At 45.2% G+C, this 18,647-nt stretch overlaps 1 protein-coding gene and 1 pseudogene across 2 annotated transcripts in view; both read left to right on the forward strand.

Moving 5' to 3' along the window:
- The first annotated feature begins 1,130 nt into the window (after positions 1–1,130).
- GGT5 (gamma-glutamyltransferase 5) overlaps positions 1,131–18,647 on the forward strand; it is a 32,098-nt gene continuing 14,581 nt past the window's right edge. For both annotated transcript variants that reach the window (XM_049619130.1, XM_049619129.1), the window contains exon 1: positions 1,131–2,592. In XM_049619130.1, coding sequence (XP_049475087.1) covers positions 2,420–2,592 — 173 coding nt within the window. In that variant the 5' untranslated portion in view covers positions 1,131–2,419. The remainder of the gene's footprint in view (positions 2,593–18,647) is intronic.
- Positions 7,192–9,206, forward strand: LOC125914697 (cystatin-B-like; annotated as a pseudogene).

Genomic DNA, 18,647 nt, shown 5'->3' on the forward strand with positions numbered 1-18,647 from the left:
CCCTCCACCACAGGCCAGCCCCTCCTGCCCTCCCTTGGGGTCTGCTAACTTGTCTCCTACACTCGGTTGTGATGCCTGACGTGAGGAGCTGTGAAAGGCTAGAGGGGGTGAGCAGGGGAAGGGGTGTCACAACCTGATGGCCAGATGTCCCCCTGACCAGTGAACATGAGTGGGGAACCCCTGAGACCAGGGACACAGAGGCCAGGGGAGACCAGGTCTGGGCTCTCCTTCACAAGGCAGGAAAACCCGGTGTTTCCAAAGTACCCACAAGGAAATGGGGTTTATATCTGCAGTCTGGGCCCTGAGCCCCAGAGGGTAGTACCGCTGGGGTCCCCCGGAGACAGGATGGAGGCTGGGCTGCTGGGGTTGCAAACCTCCTCAGCCTTCATTTTGGTGCCAGAGGAAAGGCCATAGCCCTGTTTGCAGAAGAGAAGACTGAGGCCTGAGGGGCTGGTCTTGTTCCTGCTGGAGGGGAAGCTCCTTGGGCTCCCACATGTGGGCAGAGTGCACCCAGTTCCCCAGACCCCACAGGCTCAGCTGAAGCCTCCCTCAGGTGCTGAGGGACTTGCTTTCCTCTCTCTTTCCTTCCCATCATCTCCTACCCCTCCCCTCCAGACATGGATACTCAGGACCCTTCTCAGCTAAGCCTCCCCAGCCACATCTCTAGCCAGGCCTACCTTGATGGTCCTTCCTTTCCTGGGCCTTTGTTTCTCCAGCCCTTGCACCCTGGCCTCAGCCTGACCAGGATGGCTGGGGAGAGGAGGGGGGATGTCCCACTCCTGATGCCTCAGACCTGCTGTCTCTGCCGCCCCTGCCTCCTAGCGGGTGGGCTGGCGCTGGCCCAGGAATGCACTTTGTTTCCTGGTTGAGCAATGTCACTGTGCTGTGGGGGATAGTGGGGGCAGGAAAAGGCGCCCACAGCCCTCCCCATCCCACAAGGCAGCTGTGGGAACGGGCCTACTAGAGAGCCTGTCCAGGCTGACCAGAAGCTTGGGACAGAGCCCAGCAGTCTGTGTCGCTGAATGGGCATGGTTTCTCTGCTATACCAGGAGGTGTAGAGAGGCCTGGGGAGGGCAGTGCTCAGCTGGGAAGGAAGATAGAGGACATATGGGGTGGGGGGGCATGGGGGCTTTGTGAGTGGGAGTCCAGCCTGTGGCCCCTGCACCCTGTGCCCCTGTGAGCCTGGTCAAGAGGGGACTCAAAGGGTCCCCTCTCCCCCAGCAGCCTCCCTGTTGGACACCCTGAGGTCTGGGCAAGGGAGGGCCTAGGCCAGTGTCCCCAGGAGAGGAGGCACTGTCACCACAGACACAGGGAAGCAGACACATTGCCAGGGAAGGGCAGAGAGGCAGATGGGAGGGCAGCCTTACTCTCTGGAGGCCCATGGTGGCATTTCTAGGACAGCGGGCCCCAGGGGTAGTGGGTGCCAAGGGCTGGGTGCAGTCCCTGTCTGCATTCCTCACATAGATGTCTTGTAGTCCTGGGTGTTTGATGCAGATTGGGAAGCTGAACCCCTTCCTAGCACCCTTGTTCCCTGGCTAGGCTGCGGCTGAGCTGGGACTTGAACCCGGGTCCTGAGTGACATCGCCTTAGGTCCTCCCTCCCTTTGTCTCTGGCCCCCTTCAGCCCTACCTCTGTGTCCCAAACATCTCCACTGTCCTCTGACTCTGAGGATACTAGGGCAAGCTGTTGCTGGGCAGGGTCACACCAAGAAGGCAGGAGTCGGGGTGCCACTCTGGCCCCCTTGTCTCTCTGAGCCTGATCCAGGGGAGGGGACTGGGCAGGCAGGCCTGAACCCTGCTGTCCTGGCTTTGCTGGGACCTGGAGAATGGCCGTGGGGGCTCTGGGCATCCTGAACCCCAGCTGTCTTGTGGGCAGTAGGCGCCAAGTCCTCAAGCACGTGGGTTGGGATAGCCCTGGGGAGGAGGGGTGTTTGTATCATCAAGGCTTGCAGGGGGCAGGCTGCAGGAATGAGGGAGTTAACGGCGGTTGCTTTCTCCTTTCTGGAAGGAAAACTCCCCACAAACGCCCTGGTCCCTGGCGTCCCGCCAGGGCCAAGAACAGGGACTGAAAACTGGAAGTTCAGGCGTGTGGCCAGCTCTGCCTCTCATAGCAAGCGTTAGAGTCGGGCAGCAGCCCTGCCATCGCCAGCTGTCCGTCCATACACCCACCTGTCCTCTGGGTGCCTCTGTTCGTTGGTAAACCTGTCTGTCCACTGTCTGTAATCCCGTCTCTGTCCAACCTTCTCTTACTATCTTTTGTCCAGCTATCTGGACTGTCAATCCATTTGTTTGTCTGTCTCTGGCCTCCATCTATTTGTTCATCTGTCCAATCACCTGTGAGTCTATCTGCCCATCTTGTTCATTCATCCACCCATCTGTCTGTCTACCTGCCTTCTCTCTCCACCCTGGACCTCAGAGCCATGGCCCAGGGACGCAGGGCCACGGTCAGCATGGTCCTTCTGGGATTGGGGCTGGCCCTAGCCATCATCGTGCCCGCCGTGGTCCTCTCTCGCCACCATGCCCACTGCGGCTCCCAGGCCTTTGCCCACGCTGCGGTCGCCGCTGACTCCAAGGTCTGCTCGGAGATTGGACGGTGAGTAAGAGGTGGGTGGGAGCTGGGTGGCTCTCAGTGGCTGGCTCCTCCTGGACACTTTGTGACCCGTGGTGAGAGTGTGGAGAAGGTGCATGTGTGTGTGCACTGGTGGTGGGGGTCACGTGAGTTTGGAGTCCAGCAAGGAGGCAGCCCCAGGACCCTTGCATAGAGCAGGAGAAAAGTGTGCGCAGAGGACAGAAGGGGGCTTGGGGATATTGACAGAGGTGGTGTGTGAGTCTATTCTATCTAGCTCCAGGCCTCGGGAAGCCCCAAGAGGGGACTGCCACAGTGTCCCTGGTCTGGCCTGGGCTGACCCTGATGACTGGCACTGGCCCTTCAGAGAAGCCACACAATTGTCTAAGGCTGGGGTTTTCTTCCAGAAGTATGGGTGAGTCCTGGCTTGCCAGGGTGCACTCAGTGCTACCCGGGGCCAGTCTCTCCCCTGACCCAGGATCTAGGAAATCTGCCCTTGCTGGCACCATGTCCCCCACAGCCTCCCCTTCTGATGTCAGGGCCTGGGCCCAGCCAGTGACTGTTTGATGTCTGGGGCCGGGGCAAGGTAGGTGGTGGAGAGGGGGCCTACATTTCCTATTCTTTTCCAGGAAGCCTAGCTCATGAGAGGCTTCCACTGCCTACCGGAGCGGAACATAGCAGGACGCCCCTCCTGGCCCTTGGCCCCCAGCCCGGGCCTGTAAGAAAGAAGCCTGAGAAATCATTCCCTCCCTGCTGGCCGGGTCTGCTTCCCGGAATATCTGCCTCATGGATCACTGTCAGGATCAGAAATACATTATAAACCGAGGGGACAGTCCCAGCACAAGGGGGAGCACGGCCGAGTCCTGGCCCAGCCACTGCTGGGCAGGTGGTGTTCTGGGCTGTCTTTGTTCTGGCTTCACCTTTCCTGTATGCTTTATCCTTCTGTTGCATTAACTTGCCTTTTCCTTCCTTCCTTCCTTCTTTTGTCTGTCTGTCTGTGCATCTGTTCATCTGTCTCTGGTCCTCTGACCTGGTCCTCTGGGCTGTTCTCAGGGCTTTCTCTCTCCTCCTTCAGGGCTCCTTCTATGATGACAGTGGCTGAGGGTGGCAGCTCAGCGACAAGTGGGGAACAGGCTGTTTGGTCTCCCCAGGGGCCTTCCAGGTGATGGGAGGGGAGTGAACCTCCCCTCCCCCATGCTCTGGAGAACATACAGAGGTGTTGTGCCCACCTGAACCATAGCTGTAGTTGCAAACCAGGCAGGGGCTTCAGGCCCCAGAGACCAGTGCTGGGGACACGGTCCCCAGGAGTGAGAGCCGCTGCCACATTTCTTTGAGGGGGGTTGGGCCCACTGTGTCTCCCCTTGGAGAGGTTCTTGTCTTGTGGTTCTCTGTGGAATGTCCTGCTGTGCATGTGTGAGGGTCTGCGGTTGGGGTCTCTGCTCTTGAGCCCAAGATCTTCCCTGCAAGTCTCCTTGGTGAGGAAGGCGGATGTGGTTTCTCCCCGGTGTTTTGTGTACTTGTCAAACAGCACTCTCAACTTCCTGTTCTTGTTTTAAGAAGCCAGGAGTGGGAGGGAGCCTGGAGCTGGCCCCAGCTTCTGTGGAACAGGGGGTCAAGAGACCCTGGCTGGGCTGGGGTCCTCCTGGCCAAGATTCCCCTTTGAGGGCTCCTGGCCATGTTGCTGCAGGCTCTGAAGGGAGCTGCCTGCCTGAAGCCCACTCTCCTTCCTCCCTGCTGTCTCCAGCTTCCCCACCACCATCTCCTTTTAGCAGCAGGCCTCCCAGACCCGAACTCCTCCTAGCCTACCGTGCCAGGTCTGTTCCTTTGGGGCCATGATTTCTGCAGCCAGGGCCCCTGGGGGAGGGGTCTTAAAGTTGGCATGAGTAGAGACCCAGCACCATGAGTAATGGGTAAATAGACACATGATGACAGTGAGGTTCCTTTCTCTCTAGTCTGTCATCTTCCAGCCTTATGGCCCAGTGTGTTAGGCTTGCATGCAAACTGGGTGTTCTGAGGCTCTGAGCAAGTGCTTGTCTTCTAGGGAGACTGCATGAACTTCAGGGTAGTGTTGGCTTTTCGGCTTTGTGACATATACCTGCCACTCAGAAATACCTGCCCTCCCACAGGATCCTCGGTGGGAAGATTCATTGCTTTTCCCAGAATCCAGTGGGATTCATTGCTGCACTTGATTTATAAAGAAACTAGGCCTGCCCAGGAGGGAGCTTCCTGGAGTCACAGAGGGAGGAGGCCTCTGCAGGGATGGAAACTGTCCTGGGCTGCTGGAAGGGTGGGGTCTTCTCAGAATCCTCCACCCCCTGCCCTGGATTCCAATGTCTGCTTAGCTCCTAGCCAGCCTGTAAAGGTCAGAGCTTTACTGATAAAGGGAGTAGTCGTAGAAGAGGATGGTGGGGTCCAGAGCACTCACCTTTTAGGGCTCCACAGCACTGGGCTGTGGAGGTGGGGACAGGGATGGGCCCCTGAGAGCTGGGTCTTACCAGCTGCTCCGACCCATCCAGGGATCTGTGGGTTTCACTCTCAGCACAGGGGAGAGCAGAAACTCTGGCAGGCTCTTGCGGCCTTTGAGCCTCTGTGAAATGAGACTCATGCTGGCACTTGCCCCCTTAAGGGCAGGCATGAAGCTTGCCTGGCCCATAGGAGATGCTCCCTTGATGGCAGCAATCTGACCACTGTTACAGTAGATTGGATTGGATGTGGGTTGGCATCTCAGGGTTAGGAGTAGGACCCAGGGTCCGAGCAGGGGACCCCACTGTGGAGTAGGCTCATAGCTCCTTCCCCTCCCAGCCCCTGTGGCCCTAGTGGTTCTCTGGACTCCTGGCCAGCTCACCGGGAAATTACTGCATTTCCTTCCCTCAGGGCTGTGGATGTGGAAAGAACTTGTTTGCCTGGGCAGTGTGCACCTGCATGTGTGAATGTGCACATCTGGGGGTTTGTGATAGCAGTGATGGTGACAGCAGCCTCTCAGTTCATCGAAGCCAAACATGTTCAAAATGCATGATCGTTCTGCACTCTAGCTCTCTACTGGTGAGAACTGCTCCCGCTCACAGGCTCCGGGAGCCCGGCTGGCTCAATTGGTAGAGCATGGGAATCTTGCTCTCAGAGTTGTGAGTTGGAGACCCACGTTGGGTGTAGAATATACTTAAAAAAAAAAAAAAAAAAAAGCCAGGCTCAGGGAGGTTGAGTTATGTGTCCAGTATCATGTAACTGGTGAGTGGGAATTCCAGCCCAGGTGGCCTGAGCCCTGGCCATTATGCCTGTGGACATGGTTGTGTACAGAGTACAACTCAGTGGGCCTTGTGGGTGCAAGAATGCTTCTCTTCCCAAAAGGTGCTTCATCAAATAGGAATGAGCAGCACCTACTATCTGCCAGCCATTGTGCTGGGGTCACAGTGGTAACCCAGATGTTCAAAGTCCTTGCCTTTGTGGTGGGTGAGACAGACAATGAACAAACCCATCCCTAATGCTGAGGGTTGGAAGTAATTCTTGGTCATCTGAACATCCTCTTTTATGAAGTTTCTGTTAAAATCTTCTGCCTATTTTCCTATCAGGTTGTTCTTCAAATGTATTTTCTGTGTTACCAAGATAAATAATTTTTCTGTCTTTTAAGATATACAATGACTGTTAAGCCACCTTTGCATCCCTGGAAGAACCCCATTTGTTCATGATTTTAATATCATTTTTATTTGATTTGCTAACTTTTTTTTAAAAGTTAAAAGCCCCACCCAACATGGGGCTTAAACTTACGACCCAGAGATTAGGAGTGGCATACTCTACCAACTGAGTCAGCCAGTCACCTCTGATTTGTTAACATTTTGTTTAGGATATTTGTCTTTATGTTTATGAGAGATGCTGGTCTGTATTTTTCCTTTCTTATAATGTCCTTGTCAGGTTTTGGTATCAAAGTTATAGTGGCCTCATAAAAAGAGCTGGGAAGTGTTCTCTTTTTTCTATGCTCTAGGAGACAAGGTTTTGTTGTTTTTTGCTTTTTTTTGTTAATTTTTTAAATGTTTATTTTTGAGAGAGGGAGACAGAACACAAGCAGGGGAGGGGCAAAGAGAGAGGGAGACACAGAATCTGAAGCAGGCTCCAGGCTCCAAAGTGTCACCACAGAGCCCGATGTGGGGCTTTCGAACTCACAGTCTGCGAGATCATGACCTGAGCCAAAGTCAGATGCTTAACCAACTGAGCCACCCAGGCGCCCCTGTTGTTTTTTAAGATTGATGTTATTTTCTCTGTCTTTTTTAATGTTTCTTTATTTTGAGAGAGAGAGAGAGGAGAGAGAATGAGAACCAATGGGGGAGGGGAAGAGAGAGGGAAACAGAGGATCTGAAGTGGTCTCTGTGCTGACAGCAGAGAGCCCAATGCAGAGCTAGAACTCACGAAACCCGAGATCATGACCCGAGCCAAAGTCGGACGCTCAGCTGACTGAGACACCCAGGCGCCCAAGTTATTTTCTCTTTAAATGCTTGGAAAAATGTACTGGTTAAGGCTTTTGAGCTGGAGTTATTTGTGTATGTGTGTAAAGGTGTTAAACAATGGATTCTAAGGCCACCTGCCTTAAGCAGAGCAGGGACCTCAGGTCTGGGTTCCGCTCGGCCCATCTCCTGATACCTGCCAGCAAGATGTGTGGGGGCGTCTTCAGCCATGCAGTCTGCCACGGCTGAGACCCAGACCATCACCAACCATGTGAAACCACTACTGGAAGAGCAGGAAAAGAACAAGTTTGCTACTTTTAAGGCTGTGGAGTTCAGGAGCCAGGTGGTCATGGGGAGGAAATACTTCATCAAGGTTCAAGTTGATGATGATGAGTTTGTGCACATTTGAGTATTTGAAAGTCTCCCACAGGAAAACAAGTCCTTGGCCTGGTCCAACTATCAGACCCACAAAGCCAGACATGATGAGCTGACATATTTCTAGTTCCCATTTTGAATAGGGCCTGTCTGTGTGGTTCTGTCCTCTGTGAATGTGTCTGGGATCATGAACAATGCGATTTCTACACTGGGCCACTTGAGGGTAGAGGGAGATGTCATGCACCTCTCCTAAGTTTCATTAGGAGAGACAAAGTCAACACAATCAATGATCTTAACTACTTTCAAAGAGGACTTGTATTCTCTTTAAATGTATATTTTTAAATCTTTACAAACTTAAAAATAAATAAATACATAAACAAATAAATAAATAATGGATTCTATTTCTTTCTTTTAGAGATTTTATTTTTAAGTAATCTGTACATCCAACTTGGGGTTCAAACTCATGACCCTGAGATCAAGAGTTCCATGCTCTGCAGACTGAACTACCCAGGCACCCCAATAATGGATTCTATTTCTTTAATAAATACAAGACTATCACATTTTTATTTCTTCTTGTATCCATTTTAGTTAATTCTTTGCAAGGGATTTGTTCAGTTTATGCAAATTGTCACCTTTATTGACAGACAGTTGGTCAATACCATTTTCTTATTACCTTTTTAATGTCTGTTGGGTCTGTAGTGAGTCCTCTTTCATTCCTGGTATTGGTGATTAGTGTTTTCTCTCTTTGTTCTTGACCAATCTTGATAGGGGTTTTATCAATTTTAGTGTCTTTTTGAAGAATCAACTTTAGTGTTGTTGATTTTCTTTATTATACATTTATAACCTTTTACACTAGTTTCTATTTTTATCTTGATTCTTCTACTTCTGTTGAGTTTGAGTTGCTTTTCAAAAAAACTCATCTTGAGATACACAAATTATAAGATGGGTACGTAGGTTATTGATTTTTAAACTCTTTTCTGATACATGAAAGCTATCATTTTCCCTCAAAGTTTGGCTTAGATGCATTTCACAAGTTTTTTGCTGTTGTTGTGGCTATTTTCCCCCTAAATGTTTATATTTTTATTTTGAAAAAATTTTAAATCCACAGAAAAATGGAAAGAATGCCCATTTACCCTTCACTTAGGTTCACCAATTGTTAATATTTCACCTTGTTTTCTTTTTCTCACTCCATGTATTATCTATTTATCTATTTTTATTAATTTTTAAAATCTTTATTAATTTTTGAGAGAGAGAGAGAAACAGAGTGCGAGCAGGGGAGGGGCAGAGTGAGAGGGAGACACAGAATCTGAAGCAGGCTCCGGACACTGAGCTGTCAGCACAGAGCCCGATGTGGGGCTTGAACTCACGAACCGCAAGATCGTGACCTGCGCCGAAGTAGGATGCCCAAATGACTGAACCATCCAGGTGCCCCAATCTATCTATATGTTTTTAAAAGTAAGTTGCTTTAATCATGGCACTTTATCCCTAACTACTTAAGTATATATCTACTAAGAATAAGATATTCTCCTATATAACACTGATACCATTATCACGCTCAAGAAAATTTGATACCTCATCCAGTTCAAATTTTCCCAGTTGATCCAATAATTCTATCATCTATTTTCTTCCTTCCCTCCTATCTATCATCTATCATCTATCTTCTACTTATTTATTTCTTTACATCCAGTATCCAATCAGTGATTATCATGTTTCTTTAGTCTTCTTTAATCTAGAACTTCCCCCTGCTTCTTTATTTTTATTTTATTTATTTATTTATTTTAGAGGAGAGAGTGTGTGAGTGGGGGAGAGGGGTTGGGGTGGGGGGAGAGAGAGAGAGAGACAGGAGGGGGGAGAAAAATCTTAAGCAGGTTCCACACTTATGAAGCCTGATGTGGGGCTTTATCTCACAACCCTGGGATCATGATCTGAGCCAAAATCAAGAGTTGGTCACTCAACCAAATGAGCCACCCAGGTGCCCCTTCTCTGCCTCTTTAAAAGAAATGAACAAACAATTGATCTTCTATGATATTAACGTTTTTAAGGAAGCCAGTCCAGTTGTATCACAGTCTTGTTTCACAATCTTGGTTTGTCTAGTATTGTCTATTGTCTATTATTTCTTTCTTTTAATCTTTAAAATTTTTTTGATATTTATTTTTGAGGGGGGGGGAGGGGCAGAGAGAGAGAAGAGGATACAGAAGATCCGAAGTGGGTTCTGTGCTGACAGCAGAGACCCCCAATGCAGGCCTCGAGCTCATGAGTCATGAGATCATGATCTGAGCTGAAGTCGGATGCTTAACCGATTGAGCCACCCAGGCGCTCCTCTAATTATTTCTTCATGATCAGATCCAGGTTAAACACAAAGGATCTCCTATCATTGGTGATGCTAAGTTGGATCACATCATAAAAGTGGTATCTTCCAGATCTCTCCACTGTAAGGGGTAGTTCCCTATTAAATAAGTAACATATGGTTTGATACTTTGAGACCAGGCGAGTATCCTTTTATTAAACAACACTTGACCCCATGTTTTAGCATCTATTTTGGTCCTTGTCTGAATAAATAAATTTGTGTTGCAAAAAGGTGATTTCTAAACCTGTCATTTCTTCAACATTCATTAGCTGGCATTCTTTTATAAAGGAGATCCCCTCTTACCCAACCTAGATGTTCTTGAGTATCATTATTGACTCAAGGATTGTCTTTTTAATGACTTTTTTAATTAAAAACTTTTTTTCCAATGTTTATTTATTTTTGAAAGAGAGAGAGAGAGCAAGTGGGGGAGGGGCAGAGAGAAGGAGACACAGAATCCAAAGCAGGCTGATGGCTCTGAGCTGTCAGCACAGAGCCCGACGTGGGGCTCCAACCAGGAGCCATGAGATCATGACCTGAGCCAAAGTCGGACGCCTACCTGACTGAGCCACCCAGGCACCCCTCAAGGATTGTCTTAATTCAATATGTTATAATCCAACATTGTTATTGTTTTTGATGCCCAAACTGTTACAGATTTGACCAAAGAGAGCCCCTCTAAGCCAGCAACTATGTTCTTTTACACAAATCCATTAGTCTTAGAAAATTTTCTTGACTTCTAGCCCAAAATGTTCCAGGATCTGCTTGTATATCCCCTCAGCCAGATCTGAAATCAGGAATTAGTAGATTATGGTATTTCAGAAACCAAGATTTAAGTGCTAGGAGTGTTCACTGATATAGGGAAGCCATTGCTTCTATGATGTGTCAATGCATAGAACCAGAAGAAACATACAAATGTCATGAGTCTGTACTGAGACCTCCAGTTCAGATCCACCATGATAGGCTTCTTCTCATTTTCCTCTCATCTGTGTGTCTCCTCTACCATGGTAAAAGAAGTTCCCATCAAATATATTTACTTACTCATTCTATCCCCAAGTACTCACAAAATAGTCTCCAAGTTAATTCAATAGTATCACTCAATGAATCTAAGTAAAGTTTGAGATCTCTTTGCATGGTTTTGTTGTTGTTGTATTTGTCTTTAGCATATATCCCACAAAAGATGTATGGTACAATTAAATTTTTTTCCTATGTGATTATCAGTTCAATATACGTTAGCTTAATTTTTTTTCAGTTCATATTCAATGTTAGGGTTTCCTTTTTCATCCTTTTTGTTTTAATTTTATTTTTGAATACAAGTCAAAACTATGTAAAAAGATATCCTCAAAGATCTCATTCACCTTACCTTCATTCTGTTCCTATTCAGTCTTTTAGAGGGAATCATTTTCATTTGTCTCTGATTTATTTTTCCTGTTTTTTTTTAAATTTATATATCTCCTTCTCATTTTCTTTTTCTTTTTTTGCTATTATGTCTGGTTTGTTTGTTTGTTTGTTTGTTTTTGCAAAACAAGAAAATATATCACTTACTTTCTCTTTTTGGCATAGCTTTTACTTTTTTTTTTTTACTTTTTTTTTTAATGTTTATTTATTTTTGAGACAGAGACAGAGCATGAACGGGGGAGGATCAGAGAGAGGGAGACACAGAATCTGAAACAGGCTCCAGGCTCTGAGCTGTCAGCACAGAGCCCGACGCGGGGCTCGAACTCACAAACCGCGAGATCGTGACCTGAGCCGAAGTCGGCCGCTTAACCAACTGAGCCACCCAGGCGCCCCTGGCATAGCTTTTAATATCAAGAGGCTTGTATTTTTGCTCTAATGGTTATTATATTTCTGTTGGTATCTTTATTGTATGTTATATATTATATGTAATTACAATATTAGATATATAAATATGATACTTGTAGTTCTCCTACTTTTTTGGGGATATTCTCTATTTGCTCCTCTGATGGTTAAACTAGGCTATGGTGCCCAGTAATTTGGTCAAATATTAGTCTAGATGTTGCTCTCAAGGTATTTTATAGATGTGATTAACATTTCATTCAGTTGACTTTAAAACAGATCATCCCGAAACCTGGGTGGGCCATGGCCAATCAGTTGAAGACCGGAACTACAAAAACAGGTTTCTGGGAAAAGAATCTGTAACATAAAAATCCTGAGTTTCCATCCCTCTGACCTGCCCTGCAGATTTTGAACTTGCCAGCCTCTGCAATAACATGAACTGATTCCTCAAAATAAAAATCTTTATGTCTATCCTACTGGACTGATAGAATTCCCCACCATGGGTAATACTGAAATTACCTGGAAACCTCTTCTTCCCCCTGTTTTTTATCTCTCCCAAGATAGGATCTGAAGGGATATGGGATATCTTCTTACTCTTAGTTAATACCTATCATTCTATCAAACCTTATTCTATTTCTTATATAGCCTCTTTCTTCTCACTCCCATCTTCCTTTTTGTATCCACACAATAGGCCTCACCATCCATAACAGCTTTAGCAGTTTCTACCACTTTTTTAGCTAATTTTCTCTCTTCCCACCAAATGAGTTTTCTGTCCACAGAATCATTAAAAGGAAATTTTTCATTGGTTCATTTAACCCATCTACGCATCCAACTTCATGTGTAAGAACACAGGCACATTTACTTTTATCAATACCGGGGTGGTCTGTAAACCAACGAGTATTTTTTTAATGTTTATTTATTTTTGAGAGAGAGAGAAAGGGAGAGAGAGAGAGAGAGAGAGAGGGGAGGAGGAGAGGGGCAGAGAGAGAGGGGGACAGAAGATTCCAAGTAGGCTTTGTGCTGACAGCCAAGAGCCTGATGCGGGGCTCGAACTCACCAACTATGAGATCATGGCCTGAGCTATAAAGTCAGGCGCTTAACCAACTGAGCCATCCAGATGCCTCCAAAGAGTTTTTTCTTTTAAATTGTCATTTGACTGGCCCATAAGTAAAAGACAACAGTCATGTCCTCAAAACCATATCTCCAATCCATTTTTTATGGTTGTGCTGTACCTACATCTTCAGAACCAGAGCCATTAAGTTGCTGTACTAATTCCATTACAACCATCATTTTTAGTTTTAGGTCTACATGTAAATATATATTTAATTCTTACTCCCACTCATGTCCAAGTCTTTCCAGTTATTTTGGTTCTGAGGTATGCTTTTTATTAGATTCTTCAGGAAGGGTTCTTGGGGAAAATATTCACTGAGTTCTTGCATGTTTATTTTTTTTTTCTTCCAAGTCTTTATTTAGATTCAAGTCAGTTAACATATGGTATAATGCTGGTCTCAGGAGTAGAATTTAAGGATTCATAACTTACATATACCGCCTAGTGCTCACTACAAGTGCCCTCCTTAACGTCTATCACTCATTTAGCTCCCCCCCCCACCTTTCCTCCAGCAATGCTCAGTTTGTTCTCTATAATTGAGTCTCATGGTCTGCCTCCCTCTCTGTTTTTATCTTATTTTATTTTTCCTTCCCTTCTCCTATGTTCATCTGTTTTGCTTCTTAAATTCCACATATGAGTGAAATCATATGATCTTTGTCTTTTTCTTTAAAATTTTTTTAACGTTTATTTATTTTTGAGAGACAGAGAGAGACAACATGAGCAGGGGAAGGGCAGAGAGAGAGGGAGAGACAGAATCTGAAGCAGGTTCCAGGCTCTGAGCTGTCAGCACAGAGCCCGACTCAGGACTCGAACTCACGAACCATGAGATCATGACCTGAGCCGAAGTGGACGCTTAACTGACTAAGCCACCCAGGCACCCGGTTTTTGTCTTTTTCTGACTGACTTATTTCGCTTAGCATAATACACTCTAGTTCCACCTATGTCGTTGCAAATGACAAGATTTCATTCTTTTTGATCACCAAGTAATATTTCCATTGTGTGTATATATACACCACATCTTCTTTATCCATTCATCAGGGCTTTATTCATTCATTGGGCTCTTTCCATAATTTGGCTATTGCTGATAGTGCTGCTATAAACATTTTTGTTGTCTGATTGCTGAGGCTAGGACTTCCAGTACTATCTTGAACAACAGTGGTGACAGTGGACATCCGTGTTGTAGTCCTGACCTTGGGGAAAAAGCTCTCAGTTTTTCCCCCTTGAGGACGATATTAGCTGTGGGTCTTTCATATATGGCCTTTATGATGTGGCGGTAGTTCCATCTATTCCTACTTTTTTGAGGGTTTTTATCAAGATTGGATGCTGTATTTTGTCGAAAGCTTTTTCTTCATCTATTGAGGGGATAATGTGGTTCTTATCCTTTCTTGTACTAATGTGGTGTGTCACATTGGTTGATCTGTGAATATTGAACTACCGCTACAGCCCAGGAATAAAGCCCACTTGATCATGGTGAATAATTCTTTTAATGTACTGTTGGAGTCAATCTGCTAGTATCTTGCTGAGAATTTTTGCATTCGTGTTCATCGGGGATATTGGTCTATAATTCTCCTTGTCTGGTCCTTGTCATTATAATTGGTCCTTGTCTGGTTTTGGAATCAAGCTAATGAAGTTTTCCTTCCATTTATATTTTTTAGAACAGTTTCAGAAGAATAGGTATTAATTCTTCTTTAAATGTCTGATAGAATTCCCCTGGGAAGTCATCTGGCCCTGGACACTTGTTTGTTGGGAGACTTTTGATTACTGATTCAGTTTCTTTGCTGATTATGGGTCGGTTCAAATTTCTCTTTCTTCCTGTTTCGGTTTTGGTTGTTTATATGTTTCTAGGAATGTATCCACTTCTTCTCAGATTGCCCAATTTGTTTATATATAATTGCTCATAATATTCTAATTGTATTTCTGTGGTGTTGATTGTGATCTCTCTTCTTAAATTTTGTGATTTTATTTATTTGGGTCCTTTCTCTTCATCTTAAGTCTGGCTAGGAGTTTATCAATTTTGCTAATTCTTTCTTTCCTTCCTTCTTTCTTTCTTTTGTTTTATTTTTTTTAATGTTTATTTAGTTTTTGAGAGAGACAGAGCACTAGTGGTGGAGGGGCAGAGAGAGAGGGAGACACAGAATTGGAAGCAGGCTCCAGGCTCTGAGCTGCCAGCACAGAGCCCGACACAGGGCTCAAACCCATAAACCGTGAGATCATGACCTGAGCTGAAGCTGGACACTCAACTGACTGAGCCACCCAGGCACCCCACTAATTCTTTCAAAGAATCAGCTCCTAGTTTCAATCTGTTCTGTTTCTTTTTATTTCTATATCATTTATTTCTGCTCTAATCTTTATTATTTCCTTCTTCTGCTGGTTTTAGGCTTGATTTGCTGTTCTTTTTCCAGTTCCTTAGATGTAAGACTAGGTTGTGTATTTTAGACATTTCTTGCTTCTTGACGAAGACCTGTATTGCTGCACACTTCCCTCTTATGACCACCTTTGCTGTGTCCCAAGGTTTTAGAATGTTGTATTTTCATTTTCATTTTCTTCTATGTATTTTCAAATTTCTTCTTTAATTTCCTGGTTAACCCATTCATTCTTTAGTAGGATGTTCTTTAACCTCCATGTATTTGTGGTCTTTCCAAATTTTTTCTTGTGGTTGACTTCAAGTTTCATAGCATTGTGATCTGAAAATATGCATGGTATGCACTGGTTGAGACTTGATTTGTAACCCAGTATGTGATCTATTTTGGAGAATGTTCCGTGTGCACTCAAAAAGAATGTGTATTCTGCTGCTTTAGGATGAAATTCTCTAAATATATCTGTTAAGTCCATCTGGTCCAGTGTGTCATTCAAAGCCATTGTTTCCTTGTTGAACTTCTGCTTAGATATATCTATTGCTATAAGTGGGGTTTTAAAGTCCCCTACTATTATTGCATTATTATCAATGAGTTTCTTTAAGTTTCTTATTAATTGATTTATATACTTGGCTTCTTCCAAATTGGGGGCATAAATATTCATGATTGTTAGCTCTTCTTACTGGATAGACCCCTTTACTGTGATATAATCTCTTTTTGCAGTCTTTGTTTTAAAATCTAGTTTGTCTGGGGGCGCCTGGGTGGCGCAGTCGGTTAAGCGTCCGACTTCAGCCAGGTCACGATCTCGCGGTCCGTGAGTCTGAGCCCCGCGTCAGGCTCTGGGCTGATGGCTCGGAGCCTGGAGCCTGTTTCCGATTCTGTGTCTCCCTCTCTCTCTGCTCCTCCCCCGTTCATGCTCTGTCTCTCTCTGTCCCAAAAATAAATAAAAAACGTTGAAAAAAAAATTTTTTTTAAAAAAAAATAAAATCTAGTTTGTCTGATATAAGTAGGCGACTCTAGCTTTCTTTTCATGTCCATTAGCATAATAAATGGTTCTCCATCCCCTCCCTTTCTATCTGGAGGTGACTTTGGGTCTAAAATGAGTCTTTTGTAAGCAACATATCAATGGGGCTTGTTTTTTTTAATACATTCTGATACCCTATGTCTTGATTGGAGCATTTAGTCTATTTACATTTAGAGTAATTGTTGATATATATTAATTTAGTGCCATTGTATTACCTATAAAGTAATAGTTCCTGTAGATTGTCTCTGTTCCCTTCTAGTCTTTGTCGATTTGGTCTCTCTTTCCCACTGAAAGGGTCCCCTTTAATATTTCTTGCAGGGCTGGTTTAGCGGTCATGAACTCTTTTAGGTTTTGCTTGTCTTGGAAACTCCTTACTCTCTTTCTATTCTGAGTAACAACCTTGCTGGATAAAGTATTCTTGGCTGCCTATTTTTCCCACTTAGCACATTTAACATGTAACGCCACTCCCTTCTGGCCTGTCAAGTCTGTGGACAGGTCTGCTGCAAACCTTATGTATCTGCCCTTTTAGGTTAAGGACCTTTTGTCCTTAGCTTTCAGAATTCTCTTTGTCAAGTTTCACTGTGATATGTCTTGGTGTTGGCATGCTTTTGTTGATTTTGAGGGGAGTTTTCTGTGCCTCTTGGACTTGAATGCCTGTTTCTTTCCCCAGACTAGGGAAGTTCTCAGCTATAATTTGTTCAAATAAACCTTCTGTCACTTTTTCCTGCTCTTCTGGGACTCTTATGATAGGGATATTATTGTGCTTTATAGAAGCACTGAATTCCCTAAGTCTATATTTGTGATCTAATAGTGTGATCTAATAACAGTGTTTTTTCCCTCTTCTTTTCAGATTCATTATTTCCCATAATTTAATCTTTTATATCACCTATCCATTCCTCTGCTTCTTCCATCCTCATTGTGAGGATCCAGTCAATTTTGCATCTCAGTTACAGCATTTTTTAATTGGGCCTGACTAGTTTTTAGGTCTTTTGTCTCTGCAGCAAGAGTTTCTCTGGTGTCTTCTATGCTTTCAAGCCCAGATAGTATTCTTATGATTGTAGTTCTAAATTCTTGTTCAGGTATATTGGTTATATCTGTTTTGAGTACGTCCCTGGCTGTGGTTTCTTTTTTCTTTCTTTTGGGGAGAATTTCTCCTTCTTGTCATTTTGTCTAGGTTTTTGCCTTTTGTGTGTTATGAAAACTTGTTATTTTTCCTGTTCTTGAGAGTAATGCTCTATAAGAAGAGGTCATACACTGTCCAGGAACTGCCATGTCAGGAAGTGTTTCTGGTGTATGCTGTGTGCACTCTGCTGTTGTGATTTGTCTGCTCTTTTCTCCACATCAGCCCTCTGCAGAGCTCTTCCTTGGTTGCAGTGGGGAGTGTTTGGACCTTTGACTAGGTGTGCTTTGATTTGTTAAAATAAACCTGTTTTTTTTTTGAAAGACTGTTCCAAAAAAAGAGAAAGGAAAAGGAACAAAAAACCCAAACAAGCAAACAAACAGACCAAAAACTATATGCCTGATTCCAAAGAAAAAAAGGAAGGAAGGAAGGAAGGAAGGAAGGAAAGAAGGAGGGAAGGAAGGAAGGAAGGAAGGAAGGAAGGAAGAAAAAAGCCTGGTCCTATTTCCATCAGAACTGAAGCTGATGCTCTGGAGCACTCTATGATCAGTAGACTTGGTGCATGTGTGGGGCTTGTGTTGGTCCTCTTGAGGAGAGGCCCACTGTGCTGGCTCAGTCAGACCTGCCCTAGTGAAGGTGCACCTGCAGGGCACAGCAGGGTGGGTTTTGGTGTAAGCAGCTCCAGCCTCCACTGGGAGTGTTCTGTTGCTTGCTGAAGTCCAACAGTGCTGGTGGGTGAGGGAAGATGGCATCACTCTGCTCTCTTATCGCAGGGTAGAGAAGCTGGTGTCCACGCTGTTCAGGTAGCCCTCACAGACAAGTGAACAATCTCCCCTCTTGTGTTCCAGGCTTCCTTCAGATCTCCCAGTGAAACCCAGGGGATCCCTACACCATGCTGTCCATTCCTGGGCTTCTGCCTTCCTTCTCCACAGGAGCACCACTGCCTGCCCAGATCTACTCCATTGAATGGCGCAGACTTCTAAATGCTCAGATTTTGAGCTCCACTGTTTGCAAAAACTTCCGATAATCAGTTCCTCTTGATTCTCCAGTCAATGGTTTCAGGGAAGAAGTATTTTTCTTGTGTGGGCCTGATGTGCTGTTCTCTCTTCCCTTCTCTCCTCTCCACGAAAGGGGCTCCCTTCTCACCTCGGCACCATGGCTTTTCTCTCCCCCAGTTCATATCTCAGCATCTTGTACCTGTCACGTTCTCTCCCTCTAATTGGGCAGGTTGTTCTCTTAGTCCTCAGATTGATTTCATAGGTGTTCAAAATGATTTGATGTTAATCTAGCTGTGTTTGAGGGATGAGGCAAGCCTGGGGTCCCCCTACTACTCTGCCATCTTAACTCTCTCCCTCTTGCACGTTTGTAACAGTTTGTGGCCTTTGTAGGTGATGGTCAGTTTAGATGGATATAAAATCTTTGGTTCACGTTTTCTTTCCTTGAATGTGTTGATTATAACACTTCACCATCCCTGGAACAAAGCATTGGTGTTGAAAAGTCTGATGACAATCTTTCTTTCTCTTCTAGAAG

Source organism: Panthera uncia (assembly GCF_023721935.1).
Source record: "Panthera uncia isolate 11264 chromosome D3 unlocalized genomic scaffold, Puncia_PCG_1.0 HiC_scaffold_8, whole genome shotgun sequence".
In the NCBI taxonomy this organism is placed as follows: domain Eukaryota; kingdom Metazoa; phylum Chordata; class Mammalia; order Carnivora; family Felidae; genus Panthera; species Panthera uncia.